General features: G+C 37.5%; 1 protein-coding gene across 1 annotated transcript in view; it reads right to left on the minus strand.

The window, feature by feature from the left end:
* The window catches only part of LOC100367976 (COP9 signalosome complex subunit 5), a 35,262-nt gene that overhangs the window by 5,948 nt on the left and 4,708 nt on the right, over nt 1-24,606 (minus strand). Inside the window, exons 3-5 of the mRNA XM_085493207.1 lie at nt 17,249-17,483; nt 11,242-11,370; nt 10,111-10,176 (exon numbers count right to left, since the gene is read on the minus strand). Of these exons, the coding sequence (XP_085349333.1) occupies nt 10,111-10,176; nt 11,242-11,370; nt 17,249-17,483 (430 nt within the window). The remainder of the gene's footprint in view (nt 1-10,110; nt 10,177-11,241; nt 11,371-17,248; nt 17,484-24,606) is intronic.

Consider the following 24,606-nt stretch of genomic DNA (forward strand, 5'->3'; position numbering starts at 1 on the left):
TAACAGATTTACTGCAGTAAGTGTATATAACAGATTCACTGCAGTAAGTGTATATAACAGAATCACTGCAGTAAGTGTATATAACAGATTCACTGCAGTAAGTGTACATAACAGATTCACTGCAGTATATAAGAGATTCACTGCAGTAAGTGTACATAACAGATTTACTGCAGTAAGTGTATATAAGAGATTCACTGCAGTAAGTGTACATAACAGATTTACTGCAGTAAGTGTATACAACAGATTTACTGCAGTGAGTGTACATAACAGAATCACTGCAGTAAGTGTACATAACAGATTCACCGCAGTAAATATACATAACAGATTTACTGCAGTAAGTGTACATAACAGATTCACTGCAGTATATAACAGATTCACTGCAGTAAGTGTATATAACAGATTTACTGCAGTAGGTGTATATAACAGATTTACTGCAGTAGGTGTGTATAACAGATTCACTGCAGTAAGTGTACATAACAGAATCACTGCAGTAAGTGTATATAACAGATTCACTGCAGTACGTGTATATAACAGATTTACTGCAGTAGGTGTATATAACAGATTCACTGCAGTAAGTGTACATAACAGAATCACTGCAGTAAGTGTATATAACAGATTCACTGCAGTACGTGTACATAACAGATTCACTGCAGTAAGTGTATATAACAGATTTACTGCAGTAAGTGTACATAACAGAATCACTGCAGTAAGTGTATATAACAGATTCACTGCAGTAAATGTACATAACAGATTCACTGCAGTAAGTGTATATAACAGATTTACTGCAGTAAGTGTACATAGCAGATTCACTGCAGTAAGTGTACATAACAGATTTACTGCAGTAAGTGTACATAACAGATTCACTGCAGTAAATATACATAACAGATTTACTGCAGTAAGTGTACATAACAGATTTACTGCAGTAAGTGTATACAACAGATTTACTGCAGTAAGTGTACATAACAGAATCACTGCAGTAAGTGTACATAACAGATTTACTGCAGTAAGTGTACATAACAGATTTACTGCAGTAAGTGAACATAACAGATTCACGGCAGTAAATATACATAACAGATTTACTGCAGTAAGTGAACATAACAGATTCACTGCAGTACGTGTATATAACAGATTTACTGCAGTAGGTGTATATAACAGATTCACTGCAGTAAGTGTACATAACAGAATCACTGCAGTAAGTGTATATAACAGATTCACTGCAGTACGTGTACATAACAGATTCACTGCAGTAAGTGTATATAACAGATTTACTGCAGTAAGTGTACATAACAGAATCACTGCAGTAAGTGTATATAACAGATTCACTGCAGTAAATGTACATAACAGATTCACTGCAGTAAGTGTATATAACAGATTTACTGCAGTAAGTGTACATAGCAGATTCACTACAGTAAGTGTACATAACAGATTTACTGCAGTAAATATACATAACAGATTCACTGCAGTAAATATACATAACAGATTTACTGCAGTAAGTGTATACAACAGATTTACTGCAGTAAGTGTACATAACAGAATCACTGCAGTAAGTGTACATAACAGATTTACTGCAGTAAGTGTACATCACAGATTTACTGCAGTAAGTGAACATAACAGATTCACGGCAGTAAATATACATAACAGATTTACTGCAGTAAGTGAACATAACAGATTCACTGCAGTAAGCGTAAGTGTAAGTGTACATAACAGATTTACTGCAGTAAGTGTACATAACAGATTCACTGCAGTAAGTGTACATAACAGATTTACTGCAGTAAGTGTACATAACAGATTTACTGCAGTAAGTGTACATAACAGATTCACTGCAGTAAGTGTACATAACAGATTTACTGCAGTAAGTGTACATAACAGATTCACTGCAGTAAGTGTATATAACATATTTACTGCAGTAGGTGTATATAACAGATTTACTGCAGTAAGTGTACATAACAGATTCACTGCAGGAAGTGTATATAACAGATTTACTGCAGTAGGTGTACATAACAGATTCACTGCAGTAAGTGTATATAACAGAATCACTGCAGTAAGTGTATATAACAGATTCACTGCAGTAAGTGTATATAACAGATTCACTGCAGTAAGTGTACATAACAGATTCACTGCAGTAAGTGTATATAACAGAATCACTGCAGTAAGTGAACATAACAGATTCACTGCAGTAAGTGTACATAACAGATTCACTGCAGTAAGTGTACATAACAGATTCACTGCAGTAAGTGTATATAACAGATTTACTGCAGTAAGTGTATATAACAGAATCACTGCAGTAAGTGTATATAACAGATTCACTGCAGTAAGTGTACATAACAGATTTACTGCAGTAAGTGTACATAACAGATTTACTGCAGTAAGTGTACATAACAGATTTACTGCAGTAAGTGTACATAGCAGATTCACTGCAGTAAGTGTACATAACAGATTTACTGCAGTAAGTGTACATAACAGATTCACTGCAGTAAATATACATAACAGATTTACTGCAGTAAGTGTACATAACAGATTTACTGCAGTAAGTGTATACAACAGATTTACTGCAGTAAGTGTACATAACAGAATCACTGCAGTAAGTGTACATAACAGATTTACTGCAGTAAGTGTACATAACAGATTTACTGCAGTAAGTGTATATAACAGATTTACTGCAGTAAGTGTACATAACAGATTCACTGCAGTAAGTGTACATAACAGATTTACTGCAGTAAGTGTACATAACAGATTTACTGCAGTAAGTGAACATAACAGATTCACGGCAGTAAATATACATAACAGATTTACTGCAGTAAGTGAACAAAACAGATTCACGGCAGTAAGCGTAAGTGTAAGTGTACATAACAGATTTACTGCAGTAAGTGTACATAACAGATTCAATGCAGTAAGTGTACATAACAGATTTACTCCAGTAAGTGTACATAACAGATTTACTGCAGTAAGTGTACATAACAGATTTACTGCAGTAAGTGTACATAACAGATTCACTGCAGTAAGTGTACATAACAGATTTACTGCAGTAAGTGTACATAACAGATTCACTGCAGTAAGTGTATATAACATATTTACTGCAGTAGGTGTATATAACAGATTTACTGCAGTAAGTGTATATAACAGATTTACTGCAGTAGGTGTACATAACAGATTCACTGCAGTAAGTGTATATAACAGATTTACTGTAGTAGGTATATATAACAGATTCACTGCAGTAAGTGTATATAACAGATTCACTGCAGTAGGTGTATATAACAGATTTACTGCAGTAAGTGTACATAACAGATTCACTGCAGTAAATATACATAACAGATTTACTGCAGTAAGTGTATACAACAGATTTCCTGCAGTAAGTGTACATAACAGAATCACTGCAGTAAGTGTACATAACAGATTTACTGCAGCAAGTGTACATAACAGATTTACTGCAGTAAGTGTACATAACAGATTTACTGCAGTAAGTGTACATAACAGATTTACTGCAGTAGGTGTATATAAGAGATTCACTACAGTAAGTGCACATAACAGATTCACTGCAGTAAGTGTATATAACAGATTTACTGCAGTAAGTGAACATAACAGATTCACGGCAGTAAGTGTACATAACAGATTTACTGCAGTAAGTGTACATAACAGATTTACTGCAGTAAGTGTACATAACAGATTCACTGCAGTAAGTGTACATAACAGATTCACTGCAGTAAGTGTACATAACAGATTCACTGCAGTAAGTGTATATAACATATTTACTGCAGTAGGTGTATATAACAGATTTACTGCAGTAAGTGTACATAACAGATTCACTGCAGGAAGTGTATATAACAGATTTGCTGCAGTAGGTGTACATAACAGATTCACTGCAGTAAGTGTATATAACAGAATCACTGCAGTAAGTGTATATAACAGATTCACTGCAGTAAGTGTATATAACAGATTAACTGCAGTAAGTGTACATAACAGATTCACTGCAGTAAGTGTATATAACAGAATCACTGCAGTAAGTGTATATAGCAGAATCACTGCAGTAAGTGTACATAACAGATTCACTGCAGTAAGTGTACATAACAGATTCACTGCAGTAAGTGTATATAACAGATTTACTGCAGTAAGTGTATATAACAGAATCACTGCAGTAAGTGTATATAACAGATTCACTGCAGTAAGTGTACATAACAGATTTACTGCAGTAAGTGTACATAACAGATTTACTGCAGTAAGTGTACATAGCAGATTCACTGCAGTAAGTGTACATAACAGATTTACTGCAGTAAGTGTACATAACAGATTCACTGCAGTAAATATACATAACAGATTTACTGCAGTAAGTGTACATAACAGATTTACTGCAGTAAGTGTATACAACAGATTTACTGCAGTAAGTGTACATAACAGAATCACTGCAGTAAGTGTACATAACAGATTTACTGCAGTAAGTGTACATAACAGATTTACTGCAGTAAGTGAACATAACAGATTCACGGCAGTAAATATACATAACAGATTTACTGCAGTAAGTGAACAAAACAGATTCACGGCAGTAAGCGTAAGTGTAAGTGTACATAACAGATTTACTGCAGTAAGTGTACATAACAGATTCACTGCAGTAAGTGTACATAACAGATTTACTGCAGTAAGTGTACATAACAGATTTACTGCAGTAAGTGTACATAACAGATTTACTGCAGTAAGTGTACATAACAGATTCACTGCAGTAAGTGTACATAACAGATTTACTGCAGTAAGTGTACATAACAGATTTACTGCAGTAAGTGTACATAACAGATTCACTGCAGTAAGTGTATATAACATATTTACTGCAGTAGGTGTATATAACAGATTTACTGCAGTAAGTGTATATAACAGATTTACTGCAGTAGGTGTACATAACAGATTCACTGCAGTAAGTGTATATAACAGATTTACTGTAGTAGGTATATATAACAGATTCACTGCAGTAAGTGTATATAACAGATTCACTGCAGTAGGTGTATATAACAGATTTACTGCAGTAAGTGTACATAACAGATTCACTGCAGTAAATATACATAACAGATTTACTGCAGTAAGTGTATACAACAGATTTCCTGCAGTAAGTGTACATAACAGAATCACTGCAGTAAGTGTACATAACAGATTTACTGCAGTAAGTGTACATAACAGATTTACTGCAGTAAGTGAACATAACAGATTCACTGCAGTAAGTGTAAGTGTACATAACAGATTTACTGCAGTAAGTGAACATAACAGATTCACTGCAGTAAGTGTAAGTGTACATAACAGATTTACTGCAGTAAGTGTACATAACAGATTCACTGCAGTAAGTGTACATAACAGATTCACTGCAGTAAGTGTACATAACAGATTCACTGCAGTAAGTGTATATAACAGATTTACTGCAGTAAGTGTACATAACATTTACTGCAGTAAGTGTACATAACAGATTCACTGCAGTAAGTGTACATAACAGATTCACTGCAGTAAGTGTACATAACAGATTCACTGTAGTAAGTGTATATAACAGATTTACTGCAGTAAGTGTACATAACAGATTTACTGCAGTAGGTGTATATAACAGATTCACTGCAGTAAGTGTACATAACAGATTTACTGCAGTAAGTGTACATAACAGATTTACTGCAGTAAGTGTATATAACAGATTTACTGCAGTAGGTGTATATAACAGATTCACTACAGTAAGTGTACATAACAGATTCACTGCAGTAAGTGTATATAACAGATTTACTGCAGTAAGTGAACATAACAGATTCACGGCAGTAAATATACATAACAGATTTACTGCAGTAAGTGTATATAACAGATTTACTGCAGTAAGTGAACATAACAGATTCACTGCAGTAAGTGTAAGTGTACATAACAGATTTACTGCAGTAAGTGTACATAACAGATTCACTGCAGTAAGTGTATATAACAGATTTACTGCAGTAAGTGTATATAACAGATTCACTGCAGTAAGTGTACATAACAGATTTACTGCAGTAAGTGTACATAACAGATTCACTGCAGTAAGTGAACATAACAGATTTACTGCAGTAAGTGTACATAACAGATTCACTGCAGTAAGTGAACATAACAGATTCACTGCAGTAAGTGTACATAACAGATTTACTGCAGTAAGTGTACATAACAGATTTACTGCAGTAGGTGTACATAACAGATTCACTGCAGTAAGTGTACATAACAGATTCACTGCAGTAAGTGTACATAACAGATTTACTGCAGTAAGTGTACATAACAGATTCACTGCAGTAAGTGTACATAACAGATTTACTGCACTAAGTGTATATAACAGATTTACTGCAGTAAGTGTATATAACAGATTCACTGCAGTAAGTGTACATAACAGATTTAGGCAGAGGGTTCTGTGAACCCGCCTATTCACATAGTTCATACCCACTATAGACTCTGGTCAGTCAAAATGACTATTTTGAACTGTAAACATTAACCAGTGATTCTGCAAATGAAGGAGAGATAGAATCTAGGTCAGGGGAAGCCCCATGACCCCAAGATTCTTTTCCCTTACGTCACAAACCACGTGACAGAGACCATATAGCAGCGTCATTACGGCTGGGTATTCACTCTGGTTTCTTTCTCTCCGCATCAAGGACTTACACCAACGCTACAGAAAGAGTGGGGTAGTTGGGGGGGGGGGCCCTACAGTCTATGGTGGGTATGAACCCTCTGCCTGAATTCACTACGTTTAATTACCCACCATAGACTCTGGTCAGTCAAAATGATTTTGAGTTGTAGGCAGAGTCAGATGACGATAGGTGGCGGGTTTTCCGAGCAAACAGAAAATGATGAAAGTCTTTTCCCAGTCCGAGATGATACACTTTACAACAATCACTCAACACCTCAGTTAAGACCCCAAAAGGCTGGTGTCTTACCTTGCCTGTGCTGTCCCCGAAGCAAGAAGCCAGAATGCTGCTATGGTGACAGGGTTCAGTGTGCCTGAGAAAGCTAGACCCAAACCCAATTCAGGGGGTAGTATGCTTTTGAAGTAAAGACCAAAACTGTTCTGCATGAGGGCATAGGTCAGAAAGCGGGACCTGGAAACTTCCAGGGAGTGCTGATGGTAGAGAAATCTGTCAGCAGAAATGCTGAGACTGACTTATCGCCTATGCGCAGGGACCCTTGTGGTCGCTCTGGCTGGGTCAACGATCCAAATCTGATCCGCTACAACTGGACCCAACTTCAAGAGACCCTCCTCAATGGATCGGGTGTCTCTTAGGTTAGAGTTGATAAAGACGTTCTGCGTTTCCAGAAGCCTGCCCCCAGTATGTGCTCGAGGGGGGGGGGGGGGGGCTGAGGCTAGCCATAGTGAGTTAGCAATCGCACAGACCTCATGCGCTCATACTTTGCGTCTCTGCAAGCTCTGTGTCGAGGAAGTTAAAGTATTATAGACCTCTAATATAGAGACAGTAATCCACTTGGTGATGAAGACCTGTGCTTGGCACTTCGTCCTGAATCCTTAGTACGGTTTTGGTAGCAACTCGTACCGGGCAGAGAAGAGAGAAGCAATTCCTAATGACCCTCAGGGCCGACAAAATTTGACAGCCGGGGGATGACGATCGGGTGAGGATCGTGTCCTGGGATTTGGTCCTTGGTGAGAAGCCCGACTCGTGTCTTTAGCACAACTGTCTGAGAAGGACAATGCCCCCAGCTCTGGTCGACGCCTACCTGAGGCGAGGGCCAGTAGGAAGACTATTTTCCACGTCAAAATTTTGAGTGGTGCTGATCGTTCAAAGGGCGTCCTGCTTAGAGCGGACAACACAACCGTCAAAACCCAGATGAACAGTTCCCTTGTACAGGGTCTCGGCCTCTGATATGGAAAGCAGTAAATAGTCTCCTAATAATAGGACAATCGGCTAGTTTTGTTCCCAAAGCGTTTTCAATGGTGGGGGACAAGGCAGACCCGTAGTCCACGATCGCTGCGTAGGACAAACCCACTTCGTTAAACAGCTGGATGAAGGAGTCTGCTACCTGGCTGGCTAGAGGGATGGTATGGATCAATCTCCCTTCTGCTACACCACGAAGCGTTGGTGGAATCCCATTCTCCCTTGCAGAGTATTCTTGACCTAGGGAGCTACAGAGAGCCGCAACTAGACTCTGCCACAGGTGACATATTACACCAAAATTGATGGTATTCCACGTTTTTTTAAAATTCATTTGTTTCTTATATCCTAAGCTTCTGTTGAAAAAAATGTGTGTTATTTTGAATAAATATATCAAATATTTTTAAATTTTTTCAAAATACTGAAAAAGTAGACCATGCGGTAGGAGACGTAGTTGTGAATCGTCAGTTCAAATCATCGTTGCATTCGCATCGTTGCCTCGAGGGGACGCGATCGTCTCGCGCCTGCCCACTTTTCGTTCGACTGCTATGTGACATGCAACTGGGCGATGTTGGGAAAAAGATAGCGAACTACGAAATTGATAGATAAAATGCTAGTGGGCGTGATTTCAAAATAAATTTTATACATTTTATACGAGTTTCACTCGCATAGCAGCGGACCAATAAATCTACTACCACGTCAGATAATGTGAGTGGCAAAGGAAAAAGTAGGTCCGGTCATTAATATTTAAATTAGCTTGTGGCAGAGACTAGTGGGACGTTCCCTGGCGACTACCTAGCTTAGTGATAAAAGACCCATAGTCTCGGCGACGGAGAATGGTGGAATCCCTGTTCGCCCTTGGCCAGGACGTTGGCAGCCCACTCAAATAAACTTTTTGTATGTGCGGGATACAAGGGTGGGGGTATTTACATTGTATCACTAGGATCGATGATACTCCGCATCACCCCAACGGCGTAGCTCACCGAGTCATTACGGATGGAAGACTATGAGGGACTGCCCGAGGTACCGGCTGTATCCGACGAACTGTCTCCTTTCAACTTAAATATGTGAGAGAGAGCGTGTTCGACTGCGTGTCTCATGACAGGGTCGGTTCCCTCTAGGGGTGCCGTAGGTCGGTAAGAAGGGAATCAAAACCCACAGCTGAGACAGGACTCATGAGTAAAATCCTTGTACCATTACTGCACGACGAACCCTGGTTGGCTGAAATTAGGGGGGAGGTGCAACATGTGCCTTGACCTGAAAGACCTGCCCCAAAATCGGGGGCTTTGCTGCAAGCATCCCCGTTGGCATTCAGTGCTCGAGGCCCCAGAGGAGACCTGGTGCAACTAGTCTGAGCCTCGGCCACATCCAAATCAGCAGGAGAGTAGCGGCTGGGAACGGGGGTTTTCTCTGAAAGAGATGTTTTGAGATGTTTTGAATGCGAGTGATGCTTTCGTATTTCTTTCTGCTTGCCCACCGAGGGGCCGCAGTGGAGAAAGCCCACTCCGACTGTGTCTGATCTAAAAAAAAGACCTCCACAGCCTTGATGTTGCCGGTAAAATTGGGTAAACCACCGCCTGAAAACACAGACTGTGAGGATGCCCTCCGATCAGAAATTATCAGTACCTCCTCCATTGGGCCTCCTACTCGACGTCTCGGTACCCGAAGTATCGGTAGCCAAGCGTGAGGACTTGTACATAACAGTACACAAACAGCTTTTCTGAACATAAGTGACGACTCCAATTTTTTTGAAATGCCAAAATTTGCAGTGAATAATGTCTAACAATCAATGGAGTCGTCATTTAAAATAAAAAAAACATATGATAAGATTACAGTTAACTGGCAGACAAGTGATAAAATAAATGGGATTAATTTACCCATACATGTATCAGTTTACTACACGAGGGCAGACAAAATTGTCATTTACCTATAAGGTCATTGAGGTGCTCATAGAAGTTTTCCATGCAAAAACAACGAATACAGTCAAATTTCATTAGCAGTTAGTGAATGTTATCCCAACAAATTAGCTGTGAAAGTTTAGCATTTATCCCCTGATTTGTAAGAATCTGAAAAACCCATTTCTCAACTTGTCTTCTTATTATAGTTTTGAGTTTGATTCTAGATAACTTCCCCTGTATCACCTTTTATCAATTGACTGCCAGCTGACTGCGGGAAAGATTTATTGCTGGCATTACGAACCATCACAATGCATTGTGAGAGAAATACCCTCTCTACAACATGCTTATAACATTCCTACCTTTGGGTATGTCCTGAATGCACCTAAGTTCACCTTTCCAGCAGAGATGGTCCTAGTTGGGTCAATCTAAAAATAGAATTGCATGATTATGTAATTTACTACTGTACATCCAGTCAAATCACAGACAATTATCTCATTCCATGTACATTAAAAGTGTGAGAGTACTTACCACTATATCTACAGTTAATGTGAGTACTTGCCACTATATCTACAGATAATGTGAGGGTACTTACCACTATAGCTACAGATAATGTAAGGATACTTACCACTATATCTACAGATAATGTGAGTACTTACCACTATATCTACAGATAATGTGAGGATACTTACCACTATATCTACAGATAATGTGAGTACTTACCACTATATCTACAGATAATGTGAGTACTTACCACTATATCTACAGATAATGTGAGGGTACTTACCACTATATCTACAGATAAGGTGAGTACTTACCACTATATCTACAGATAATGTGAGGATACTTACCACTATATCTACAGATAATGTGAGTACTTACCACTATATCTACAGATAATGTAAGGATACTTACCACTATATCTACAGATAATGTGAGGGTACTTACCACTATATCTACAGATAATGTGAGTACTTACCAATATAGCCACAGATAATGTGAGGGTACTTACCACTATATCTACAGATAATGTGAGGGTACTTACCAATATATCTACAGATAATGTGAGTACTTACCAATATATCTACAGATAATGTGAATACTTAACACTATATCTACAGATAATGTGAGGGTACTTACCACTATATCTACAGATAATGTGAGTACTTACCACTATATCTACAGATAATGTAAGGATACTTACCACTATATCTACAGATAATGTGAGGGTACTTACCACTATATCTACAGATAATGTGAGTACTTACCAATATAGCCACAGATAATGTGAGGGTACTTACCACTATATCTACAGATAATGTGAGGGTACTTACCAATATATCTACAGATAATGTGAGTACTTACCAATATATCTACAGATAATGTGAATACTTACCACTATAGCCACAGATAATGTGAGGGTACTTACCACTATATCTACAGATAATGTGAGTACTTACCACTATAGCCACAGATAATGTAAGGGTACTTACCACTATAGCTACAAAAGGTTCTTGGAACTGCTGATTCAGCATCTGAGTGCCAACATCAATGCCTGATAACCAGCACCCATATCCAGGGTGACTATGATACCATCCAATAGCATTCTCTAATCTACCAACCTGCAAACAACATTGCACTTTCTCAGTGAGTATAAATCGAGCTCTGTCAATATAAATCGAGCTCTGTCAATATAAATCAAGCTCTGTCAAGGCAACAGTATTCCAATCTCTGATATTGAAAGTTGATTACAACTCTCAGTTTTTACTACATACGGTACTATTACACTTTCTAAAGATATTTGTTAAGGTGGCTGCATAAGTGCATGTTCCAGACATGCATTTATGTCTTTTTAGCTGTTATGAAATCACAAAGGAGCAGTTATTGTCTTTCTCACGTTATAGTCACTGTCAGTGCCTGGTGTCGAAGTGAAATTGGTTGATTTATTCTTCCTGTCAGGTTTTTAGTGACTCTGTCAGTTATAAACAATGAAAGATGTAGATAACTTATAATAATACACTGAGGGAAGTATCCAGCATTTTAACTACAAATTTAAAATGATAGTATATCTAGTTATTATTCAGTCACCTCTTACACATGAAACAATGAGATCATTCTCTCATCGTACAAACCAAATGGCCCAATCCACTTGAACATTTTGAAACAAATTAATCAAACATCATGTGTTGTTCATACCAAGTCATGTCGGAGAAATGGTGACATTTTACATTTTAACATAACTGAGAAGAATATTCACTTACCGTACTCGACCGCGTTAGCGCCCAGGGGCCTCAACTCAGAAAATCACGATTTTGTAGGAATGGGCACCCCCCTCGAAAAAGAGTGCAAATGAAAATTTTGATTCATCAAGTGACAGATTACGTCTTTGAGGGAAAATCAAATTACTAAATTAGTTGCGTCGTCATTGATTTTCACAATGAAGAAACAGAAATGATCACAAAAAATATGCACATTTTATTACAATATTAATTACATACCACCATAATTTACGGAATTAAAAACATTTGAGTCTGTTGGAACACAGTTGAAGTCAAAATTATTTCCACTGACGAAGTTGTTGGATCGTATGCAAACTCTCGATGAAAATCACTTTCCGCCATGATGCAATTGCAGATTTGACCTACAGCAGTGTCCTTTGATCTAAAGGGTCAAGTTGGTTATTAACTAATCAGAATGCTGTGTTGTACTGACGCAATTCTTCAGAAATTCCCGAAGACTTTCCGGTAACGCAATGGGGAAGTGAATAATCAATGTCGAAGTACGATCTGTTGGAATTGATTTCAGCGAATAAATGACATGGTTTTTCCAAAAAACTAGTAACTAGCCATTTTTGAGAGGTAAACTGAATATGGCATGAAATATTTATCGCATTTTACTTGTATTAACAAGTCATTGTCGAAGCGTAGTTTACGCACGGTTACCGTGTTCTACGCATTCACAACATGTACACAGCGATAGATATCCACGCTGTATCATATAAAAACGATTACCAAGATTCGTTACGCAAGACCAAGTTTTAAATTAGTTGCATTTTGAAGGGGTGGGCGCTTTGAATGTGACCCCAAATATAAAAATTACGCAAAAGTGGGGGGTGGGCGCTTGCCCGGGCATGGGCGCTAACGCGGTCGAGTACAGTAGTATTTGTACGAAATTGAATAAAAATCAGTGAAAGTGTATCTGAGAAATGGTAGGATACAAAAGCAAAAAAAAAAATTTACTGTGTTCTCCACAAAGCAAATGAGTTCATGCACTGCCCAATAATAATTGTAGAAATAAATTTGTGTATCATTTACATGATATATTTATGTTATCATTTATTTGCAAAAATATTTCAAGTCACAAACTTTATACCCAAACTCTTGTATACTATGGTCTCCAGTATACATTCCATATTGTTGAAAGAAAAATATTGTAATGAGGATTTCATTAACGCTGTGAACCAGTATAGCCACTCTATCTTATAGGCATACCTGTGATTTATGTGTCCAATGTTGATTATATACTGACTTGTCAGTGTATGACTGTATATACAAAATGCAACCAAAAAAATGTCTTAGAATGGTAAAAAAGGAAAGCTAAAAGTCTGTTGCTGGTGTCAAGAGAGCTAGAGAACCACAACAATCTGTCAGCAGTCATTTGTCGTCGTCTACAGCAGTGATATGATTTCACACACAGTAATTGAAAACCGCAAATGAAGACACATTACATTGAAATGAGCGGCTATTTCGGCCAGCTATCGAATCATTACATCAAATGAAGACACATTACATTGAAATGAGCGGCTATTTCGGCCAGCTATCGAATCATTGCATCAAATGAAGAAACTTTAGATTGAAATGAACGGCTATTTCGGCCAGCTATCAAATCATTGCATCAAATGAAGACACATTACATTGAAATGAGTGGCTATTTCGGCCAGTTATCAAATCATTGCATCAAATGAAGACACATTACATTGAAATGAGCGGCTATTCCAGCCAGCTATCAAATCATTGCATCAAATGAAGACACATTACATTGAAATGAACGGCTATTACGGCCAGCTATCGAATCATTGCATCAAATGAAGACACATTACATTGAAATGAACGGCTATTACGGCCAGCTATCGAATCATTGCATCAAATGAAGACACATTACATTGAAATGAGCGGCTATTCAAGCCAGCTATCAAATCATTGCATCAAATGAAGACACATTACATTGAAATGAGCGGCTATTTCGGCCAGCTATCGAATCATTGCATCAAATGAAGAAACTTTAGATTGAAATGAACGGCTATTTCGGCCAGCTATCAAATCATTGCATCAAATGAAGACACATTACATTGAAATGAGTGGCTATTTCGGCCAGTTATCAAATCATTGCATCAAATGAAGACACATTACATTGAAATGAGCGGCTATTCCAGCCAGCTATCAAATCATTGCATCAAATGAAGACACATTACATTGAAATGAACGGCTATTACGGCCAGCTATCGAATCATTGCATCAAATGAAGACACATTACATTGAAATGAGCGGCTATTTCGGCCAGTTATCAAATCATCGCATCAAATGAAGACACATTACATTGAAATGAACAGCTATTCCGACCAGCTATCGAATCATTGCATCAAATGAAGACACATTACATTGAAATGAGCGGCTATTCAAGCCAGCTATCAAATCATTGCATCAAATGAAGACACATTACATTGAAATGAGCGGCTATTCAAGCCAGCTATCAAATCATTGCATCAAATGAAGACACATTACATTGAAATGAACGGCTATTTCAGCCAGCTATCAAATCATCGCATCAAATGAAGACACATTACATTGAAATGAGCAGCTATTTCGGCCAGCTATCAAATCATTACATCAAATGAAGACACATTACATTGAAATGAACGGCTATTTCGGCCAGCTATCAAATCATCGCATCAAATGAAGACACATTACATTGAAATGAACGGCTATTTCAGCCAGCTATCAAATCATTGCATCAAATGAAGACACATTACATTGAAATGAGCGGCTATTTCGGCCAGCTATCAAATCATTGCATCAAATGAATACACATTACATTGAAATGAGCGGCTATTCCAGCCAGCTATCAAATCACTGCATCAAATGAAGACACATTACATTTAAATGAACGGCTATTTCGGCCAGCTATCAAATCATCGCATCAAATGAAGACACATTACATTGAAATGAACGGCTATTCCGGCCAGCTACCAAATCATCGCATCAAATGAAGACACATTACATTGAAATGAGCGGCTATTCAAGCCAGCTATCAAATCATTGCATCAAATGAAGACACATTACATTGAAATGAACGGCTATTTCAGCCAGCTATCAAATCATCGCATCAAATGAAGACACATTACATTGAAATGAGCGGCTATTTCGGCCAGCTATCAAATCATTACATCAAATGAAGACACATTACATTGAAATGAACGGCTATTCCGGCCAGCTATCAAATCATCGCATCAAATGAATACACATTACATTGAAATGAGCGGCTATTCCGGCCAGCTATCGAATCATCGCATCAAATGAAGACACATTACATTGAAATGAACGGCTATTTCGGCCAGCTATCAAATCCTTGCATCAAATGAAGACATCCAGCCAGCTATCAAATCATTGCATCAAATGAAGACACATTACATTGAAATGAATGGCTATTCCAGCCAGCTATCAAATCATTGCATCAAATGAAGACGCATTACATTTAAATGAGCGGCTATTCCGGCCAGCTATCAAATCATTGCATCAAATGAAGACACATTACATTTAAATGAGCGGCTATTCCGGCCAGCTATCGAATCATCGCATCAAATGAAGACACATTACATTGAAATGAACGGCTATTTCGGCCAGCTATCAAATCATTGCATCAAATGAAGACACATTATATTGAAATGAATGGCTATTCCAGCCAGCTATCAAATCATTGCATCAAATGAAGACGCATTACATTTAAATGAGCGGCTATTCCGGCCAGCTATCAAATCATTGCATCAAATGAAGACACATTACATTTAAATGAGCGGCTATTCCGGCCAGCTATCGAATCATCGCATCAAATGAAGACACATTACATTGAAATGAACGGCTATTTCGGCCAGCTATCAAATCATCGCATCAAATGAAGACACATTACATTGAAATGAGCAGCTATTTTGGCCAGCTATCAAATCATTGCATCAAATGAAGACACATTACATTGAAATGAATGGCTATTCCAGCCAGCTATCAAATCACTGCATCAAATGAAGACACATTACATTGAAATGAATGGCTATTCCGGCCAGCTATCGAATCATCGCATCATATGAAGACAGATTACATTGAAATTAACGTCTATTTCGGCCAGCTATCAAATCGTTGCATCAAATGAAGACACATTACATTGAAATGAACAGCTATTCCGGCCAGCTATCAATCATCGCATCAAATGAAGACACATTACATTGAAATGAACGGCTATTTCGGCCAGCTATCAAATCACTGCATCAAATGAAGACACATTACATTGAAATGAATGGCTATTCCGGCCAGCTATCGAATCATCGCATCATATGAAGACAGATTACATTGAAATGAATGTCTATTTCGGACAGCTATCAAATCGTTGCATCAAATGAAGACACATTACATTGAAATGAACAGCTATTCCGGCCAGCTATCGAATCATCGCATCAAATGAAGACACATTACATTGAAATGAACGGCTATTTCGGCCAGCTATCAAATCATTGCATCAAATGAAGACACATTACATTGAAATGAACAGCTATTCCGGCCAGCTATCAAATCATCGCATCAAATAAAGACACATTCCATTGAAATGAATGGTTATTCCGGCCAGCTGTCGAATCATCGCATCAAATGAAGACACATTACATTGAAATGAACGGTTATTCCGACCAGCTATCGAATCATCACATCAAATGAAGACACATTACATTGAAATGAACAGCTATTCCGGCCAGCTATCGAATCATCGCATCTAATGAAAACACATTACATTGAAATGAACAGCTACTAGTATTCCAGCCAGCTATCGAATCATCGATCACCATTGGGAAGTGACAAAAAAATAACAGTATTTACAGCTGCATACGTGTAATGGTAAAAGGTATATGTGGCTACTGTATATAAAAATACATGCAAAATACCAAATTTCTACAGCAACACCCCCACCACAAATTTCAAATAGTTAAACCCCAAAGCAAAAAAGGTCTACATGAACATGATGCATTGCCTTTGTGTAAATTTTCAATGAGGTCTGTCAATAAGTGTCTGAGATATGACTTCAGACAAACTGATAGACATGACCTAAATAAATAGGTTTTCGGATGATGTGAATACCACGAATAAAATAATGAAAATTACCGGTACTGTCAGTAGTGTTCAGTGCCATAGGTCACAGAGCTAGCTACATGTATTATAATATAACACATTACATGTAATTTACCTGTTTAGCACTTTCTATATAAGCAGCCATGTATTCATAGGCAGCAGCCTGTGCATTAACTCTTGTTTCTGTGCCTTCTACTGGTAATGCAAAGCAATCCATTATAATCATAGTTTCCCCATCTACTTTACCAAGCAACAATCCCATTACCTCAAGATTACCTCCAGATCTAGCATGCATGACCATCTTTAACAACGCCAATGCAGAGATTTTGCAGTACTTGAAATAATGATTACTAATGACAAAGAAAAAAAACATACAAAAACTATTACAATGTTGACCATTTAGAATCTAGATTTTGATGTATTGGACACCTTATACTGTGTTTTTCTTTGCAGTGCAAAAGTGAGTATAAAAGTTCTGAAACAATGCAATAAAATGTCCAAACATGTTGGGCAAAAAATAATGGCTAAAATTTACATGTAGGTGTAAATAACAATGAAGTCAATATGACAACATAAAAACAATGCATCAATGCATTCATGTTTTTCAAAAATCTTACTGTAAAATCTGTATTATAAGCCACTGCTACTATTAAAATGGTACGATACAACAGAGCGGTTTGTAGATATACTCTCCCACAAACACACGCAGGTCATAGGTCACACCTGTTGTCACGTGGTTGATTGGAAAAGGCGTCCAAATGCGTTACCGGAAAGTCTTCGGGAATTTACGAAGAATTGTGCCTCTAATTCCGTAAATTCTAGTGGTACGTAATTAATATTGTAATAAAATATGCATATTTTTTGTGATTATTTCTGTTTCTTCATTGTAAAAATTAATGACGATGCAACTAATTTCGTAATTTGATTTTCCCTCAAAGACGTAATCTGTCACATGATTAATCAATATTTTTATTTGCACACTTTTTCGAAGCCCCTGGATGCTAACGCGGCCAAGTACGGTATTACTTTTTATTATCTACTTTGTCATTTTCCTGTGAAGTTTCGTTATTTCCGCGATTATTTACGAAAAATTCATGATTTTTGTAACCCTGACTCGATCGTGATGAGTCACTGTCACTGTGAAACTCAGGCCACTCACTAGCGAGTTCTGTTATCATGTTTACCCATGGAGTTTGTTTTTTTGGTTATGTTTTTGTGGATTTATCATGTGGAACGATTCTCCTGTTTGCCATACGAGAAAGTATGTCATTCAGACACTTCACCGTAATGAGACTGAGCATCACGTCAGTTACATACAAATACGACTGAGATTATTAAAATAATTTAATTCATATTTTATGCCAGACCTATTTATGTTTTATATTATTTATATTTAAGTAAGTACATGATATTTATCGTGGTGGTGTATTTTCATAGATTTTAAACATGAATCTACATGTACAAGTATAATTTAAAATTTTATATTTCTTCACTGTGGCTGATTTTATAAATTTAAGTTTGTAGTGTTAGTACCGGTAATATGTAATTACTGGCTTACATTGCAAGGCATGCCTGGTTCTACATTGCAAGGCATGCCTGGTTTTACATTGCAAGGCATGCCTGGTTTTACATTGCAAGGCATGCCTGGTTTTACATTGCAAGGCATGCCTGGTTTTACATTGCAAGGCATGCCTGGTTTTACATTGCAAGGCATGCCTGGTTTTACATTGCAAGGCATGCCTGGTTTTACATTGCAAGGCATGCCTGGTTTTACATTGCAAGGCATGCCTGGTTCTACTGCAAATGTTATAGTTATGCATGGCAATTTAAAGTGCCTCCTCTGAAATGGCTGCTATTTTCACGCCTAAAATTATCCATTGATACATAAATATTACTTTGAAAGTTAGGGAAACCCCTGATTTTACCGCAGTAAAATGCATAGATCTGATTGGATGTGCCTCTAAAGCATGCGCCCAGCAAAGGTGGATATGAAGATGTAAATATTATGCATTTCAAATTATTCCTGAAAAGTAGTACAAAATTTTCAGCTCTATTCTTTAATTTTAATATATATAAATCTGTCATCGTAACGCCATGAGTTATAGTGTGCCATAATTTTGCGCTATTTTACAGGGTATTTTCATCCTATCATATAAGGAAATGCAAATTCTAAATATGGAATGATTACGTGCATAAGCGTCCTCCACCAGGGTTTGACTGGACTCTACACAAAGAAGTTCTCTGATTCTTTTTGGATTTTGGATGTATTCTTGGAAGAAAAAAAAGCTATAATAATGTTATTACGAGGATACTTCAAAGTATCCACTCAGACAGTAGGCCGCCGCATCGACCTCCACTGCGCATCGGCCGATACTCCGGCTGTACTGTCTTTGTGCATATTTTGAGGCATCCTTGTAATAACCTCATATTATACCAACTTCATTTTAAATGGAATTTTGAGAAGCAACACCTTAACTTCATGCATCCGGGTTATCAGTGTTCTCCCCAGGAATTTAAATTACTGTGGCGGACTAATTTGCATATTTGCATATTATTCCTGACTGCACAAAATAAAGTTCCAAATTTTGATAAAGAAAATAGTCAGAATAAATTCATTTTGATTATGGCAAACCATACTCTACCACCAGCCTTAGTTGTCTTCCTAAATAACAGCTACAGTACTCATTCCGCCCAACCTCCCGCTTTTATCGCTTTTTTTCCGACCGCTTATCGCTTAATTTCCGACCGCTCGCTGCTTTCCGACCGGAAACCGACCGCTTTTTTTCCGCTCGCTCGCGTTCGCTTTTGTTCGCTCGCTCGCTCGCTTTTGTTCGCTCGTTCGCTCGCTCGCTCGCTTTTGTTCGCTTTTGTTCGCTCGCTCACTCCTGCTATGGCTGGCTTCAGAAACATCGTCCGCTTGCCAGCCGACCGCTGGAGTAACAATGATCGTACATTGTATGTATAAACTTAAGTTTTTATTCGTAATAAATTTAGGTTTTAATGACGATTCAAAACACAACGCCTATTGCTTCTCTGTTTTGGAACAAAGACGCCTTCAAATCACTTGACACATTGTAACGTTTGCTACGCAAGTCGAACTGTGACCTGTATTTACATATTTACGTCCTTGTGTGTGTAGTTCAAGCAGCTATATAACTGGTCAATCGCGATATGTATTGAGTACTAGTATTTGTGTGTTGTGTGTGTGTTTCTGTGTGTGATTTTGACTAAATTTATTCCGAACGGCGCTCAAAATAATTTGACACTTTGTTATTTTTGAACGCAACTCGCACTATGACCCTTACTCAATTTGCATAAGTAATACGAACGCTGTAGTTCAGAAAATCTATTGGTTAACTTTTGCTCGTGTCTGGGTGCGCAAAACAAAACTGCACATATAATTATCGCATAGCTGAATTTCTACAAATCAATTGGACTTAAACTACTAGTATAATGATTGTGACGATTAATCGCTTGTCTGAGTACATGCGGCGACGAATTATTGGATTGGCAGCAGCCGGACGAAAAATGAAAGAGATCTCGGAACAGTTAATTTGTTGAGGAAAACAAAACAAACGCAGCCAGTGATACATTTTGAAAACAAAAATACAAAATAATCGCAATCAGAGGCGCCGACCACGCGCGTTGGAAATAAATAAAACGTGTTGTGACAGTCTCACCAAACTCTTTCACTCGCGCAATATAATTATGTTATTTCCCAAAGCAATTATATTTAATACATTGACGAAAAACACCGCAAGAAAAATGTAAATCAGGCTTGTAATTACTACTCGAACGCAATGTTGATCACTGTAAAAGTGGATAAATTCGAACCGTCATCAAATTCAAAATTCAAGCGATCTCGTTGAATGTCAAAAATAAACTCGATGTTTAGAAAGACAAAAACAACACCATATTAGAGTGCAAAAAAAGTTAGCAGCAAAAAACGAGAAGTGCATGTGGGAAAGCGATGAGTGAACTCGAGGAAAATTATGCTGATGTGAGAACAAGCCATATACTCGCGGAGTACTCGCTAAAACATCGAGAAAATGTGCCATTTCAAAGGGCACCCTTACAAATAATGTCTGCGATTGTGTGAACATGAAAACGTGCAAACAAGGAACAGAACTCGTGGTCCACAAGGAAACTTAGCGATGACGCAGTTAGATGTATACGGCTGTTGAAAACAGACTCCTTCGATCTCATATAAGCAGGTTCACGTGGATGTATCATTTTCAACTATTACCAACAACGCTATGATAACAAAGACATTGTGAAATTCTTTTGTTTTTATGTAGAAAAATACAGTAATTTTACCAAGTAAAATCATATTTATTAAAATTGTTGTTCATACACGAGTTGTCGAACACACTACATAGTTTGTAATTTCATCTAGCTCCTTTCAGTCATGATTCAAAACAAATAAAAGGCACAAATATAGATAATATAGCAAATTATTTTTTTCTGTAATATTCGTGTGTAATCAGTAATTATGAAAAAAAATTATGGGTACACATGAAATAGATTTCTTTATGAGATATTCTTAATATCAATTTCTAAATTATTTTGTCAAAATCAGTTTTTTTTCCAGGTTTTTTCCCCAAAACGAAAGAATTTCGTAATGTCGGGAACGAGAAGTTTTTTTCTTCTTATTATTTTTTGGGAACGGAAAGTCTTTATCGTAGAGCTTCGCCTCGGTTGACAATGAGCTCTTCGGGTCGCTAAAACTGTATGTCCACTTCTGTTGGGGTGAACATTTGTATTATTATACTGAATAAATCTTAGAACAGAAATGGTGGCACTCAATTATGGCAATCTTCCAGCTCATCGTTAGAAAGATTTTAGGAGGCAAATTTAATCTTGAAGGATTGCAGGAAATTGACCCTTACCGATTCATATTTATGAATTAATCGGGATTCAGGTATCATAGTGTTTGTAACAGGAAGAAAAAAAAAACGCTTTCGCGTGGGATTTTTCATGCAAACATTGTGAATGGTTCCCCGACACTGATTCCTTTTTAACTTTAAATTTTTCTAAGACGCGGCAAACCCTGCTCATGACCGGAGACGTCGTCGAGATGCAGATGCGATTCCTCTTAGCAACGCGTTCTATTTATTTTCAAAGCGTGTGGTCGGCGCCTTTGATTGCGTTTATTTTGTTCTTTTATTCAGTGAACGTAATCTATCACTGGCAGCGTTTGTTTTTTCGCGTCTCACAACTTAATGTCCAAGCTGACTTTGTTTTGGCTGTAAGTGAACTACGTACAGCTCATGAAAGTATTTCGCCCAGAGTTCGCAAAAAACGGAATACCCTGCAAAATTTGAATCCTTTATTTTATAACGAGACATTGGGCGCAAACATAAAAACCATAATTGTAATTCAACAGATTTATGTAACGTGTTAGTCCGCTTGCCAGCCGCCTAGTTAGAAAACGCGATCTCCAGTGAAGTCGGTGTCGACAACTTCGGACAAGTAAGATGGGCGCTGGCCGACATTACATTTGCAAGTATTGTATTTGTTTGACAAATTGTACACTACGGTCATTCTATAACAATCGATCAGTCGTTTTTTTCACAGTCTTACTATTCCTGCAGATATTCTTCAATTGTTATAGGTGCCACGGATTTTAACATAACTACAACTTGACCCGTGTTAAACCCAAACCATGCGTGCATGACAACCGTCACCCTACACACGGTTTAACTCAACGAATACCGTACTCTACAGTAGACATTTTTCGCTCTCCACCAAAAATAGAATGGTTTTATTTCATATTAGTTGTGTCTGTGTCAGTGTCGTATTTGATTTCACATGTTTGGTTCGATCTTGTTTATGGTGTACATTATTATCACCAATTTTATATGGCCGTGTGATCCACCGTATTTTTTTCAACGGTCGTTCTATAAATTTCTAATTGTATTTATTCTTATTTTAACATCATAAAAACAAAAATGATACACTTGTACATGAAACAGTAGGTAATGAACTGTAAATGCGGGCGGTTGTGCTGTCAGGCGAGCGAGCGAGCGAGCGATTGCGCGAGCGGATACTTCCAGATTTGCGCGGTCGAAAAAAAAGCGGAAATTGCGCGGTCGGATTGAACAAAGCGAGCGAAAAAAAAGCGATCGAAATCCGGAAGCGGGCGGGAGGTTCGGCGAAATGAGTACTGTATGGAACAAAACAGCAATAACTATCAGTGTATTAGGCTACATTTTGTGTTCATTCTATATTCTTTATTCACCATTGGCTGCAAATTGTCTTTATTGTTTTTGATTTGCTTTATTTTTTTTAGAAAAGTTTTTAATTTTTGTTTTCTTTTTAGATTGTAGTTTTTTTTAATTTCTTTCTGTAAGACCCTTTTTATCCTTTCCTAAGGATTTTATGCGTCTAATAAAAAAATAAAAAATAAATATCATTTACATAATAATAGAGATTGACCAAAGCACATTTACACACACATAACAAACAACATATATTTTCAAAAACAATGTGGCACATATTTATTTGCTTCATCCAGTGTTATAAACATTATTCAGCCAGGAATATGTTCTCGACTTCCATGATCTTATTTACTACAAAAACATTCTCCTTCAAAAAATTGTTCATTATTCCGACCATCAGCTTCTACAACGTTTACATTTACAGTAATGAACGAACAAATAAAACTTCCAAACAATCATCAAAGTTACGACGTGACTTAACTTACTTCGCGATGTTATACACCGGTTATACCAATAATTCCTCTTACTCAGTCATGCCATGCAAAAAATGTTACTTCTTTTTTAATATGAAACAAGTCATTGAAAATGACACAGTCCCCGTTAAGTTCTCTTTGTGCTCCTCATATTAAAGCGGAGGGGTTGTCGCGAGCGTGTCCTTGAAACTTGAGTTCCAAGTGGCGTTTACAACAGATTGTTTATTTACATCAAAACATGTGTTTCATGTTGTAGTAATATGGCCAAAATAAAAACAGCCGTTATTCAGCCATCTTTGATCTGATTATGAACCACACTGATATGTATGATGTATGTGCCAAATACAAATGAAAATGGTACATAAATTGTGGAAATATAGTAGTAAAGCCAAAAAGTCAGATGGCTGTCAATCGGCAATCCTTGACCAGATTTTAAACAAATTGTCATGCACATGCATCTTAACATGTATAAAGTACATGTATGTGCCAAATTTGAATGAAAACTGACAGAGCACGTCTGAGATACCGCATAAAAAAACAAAAAAACAAGATGCCTGCCAGTCGACCATCTTTGATCCAATTGAGAAATAAATCGTCATGGACATATATCCTAATATGTATAATCTATGTACTAAGTTTGAATGACAACTGACAAAGCATGTCCAAAATACAACATTTTCAAAAAACAAGATGGCTGCCAGTCGGCCATTTTGAATCGAATCGCTAAATCACTGCATGTGATTCTGAGATATGACTCTGGACGGACGCACAGATGCACG

Source organism: Saccoglossus kowalevskii, chromosome 18 (assembly GCF_978046115.1).
Source record: "Saccoglossus kowalevskii chromosome 18, keSacKowa6.1, whole genome shotgun sequence".
NCBI lineage: Eukaryota > Metazoa > Hemichordata > Enteropneusta > Harrimaniidae > Saccoglossus > Saccoglossus kowalevskii.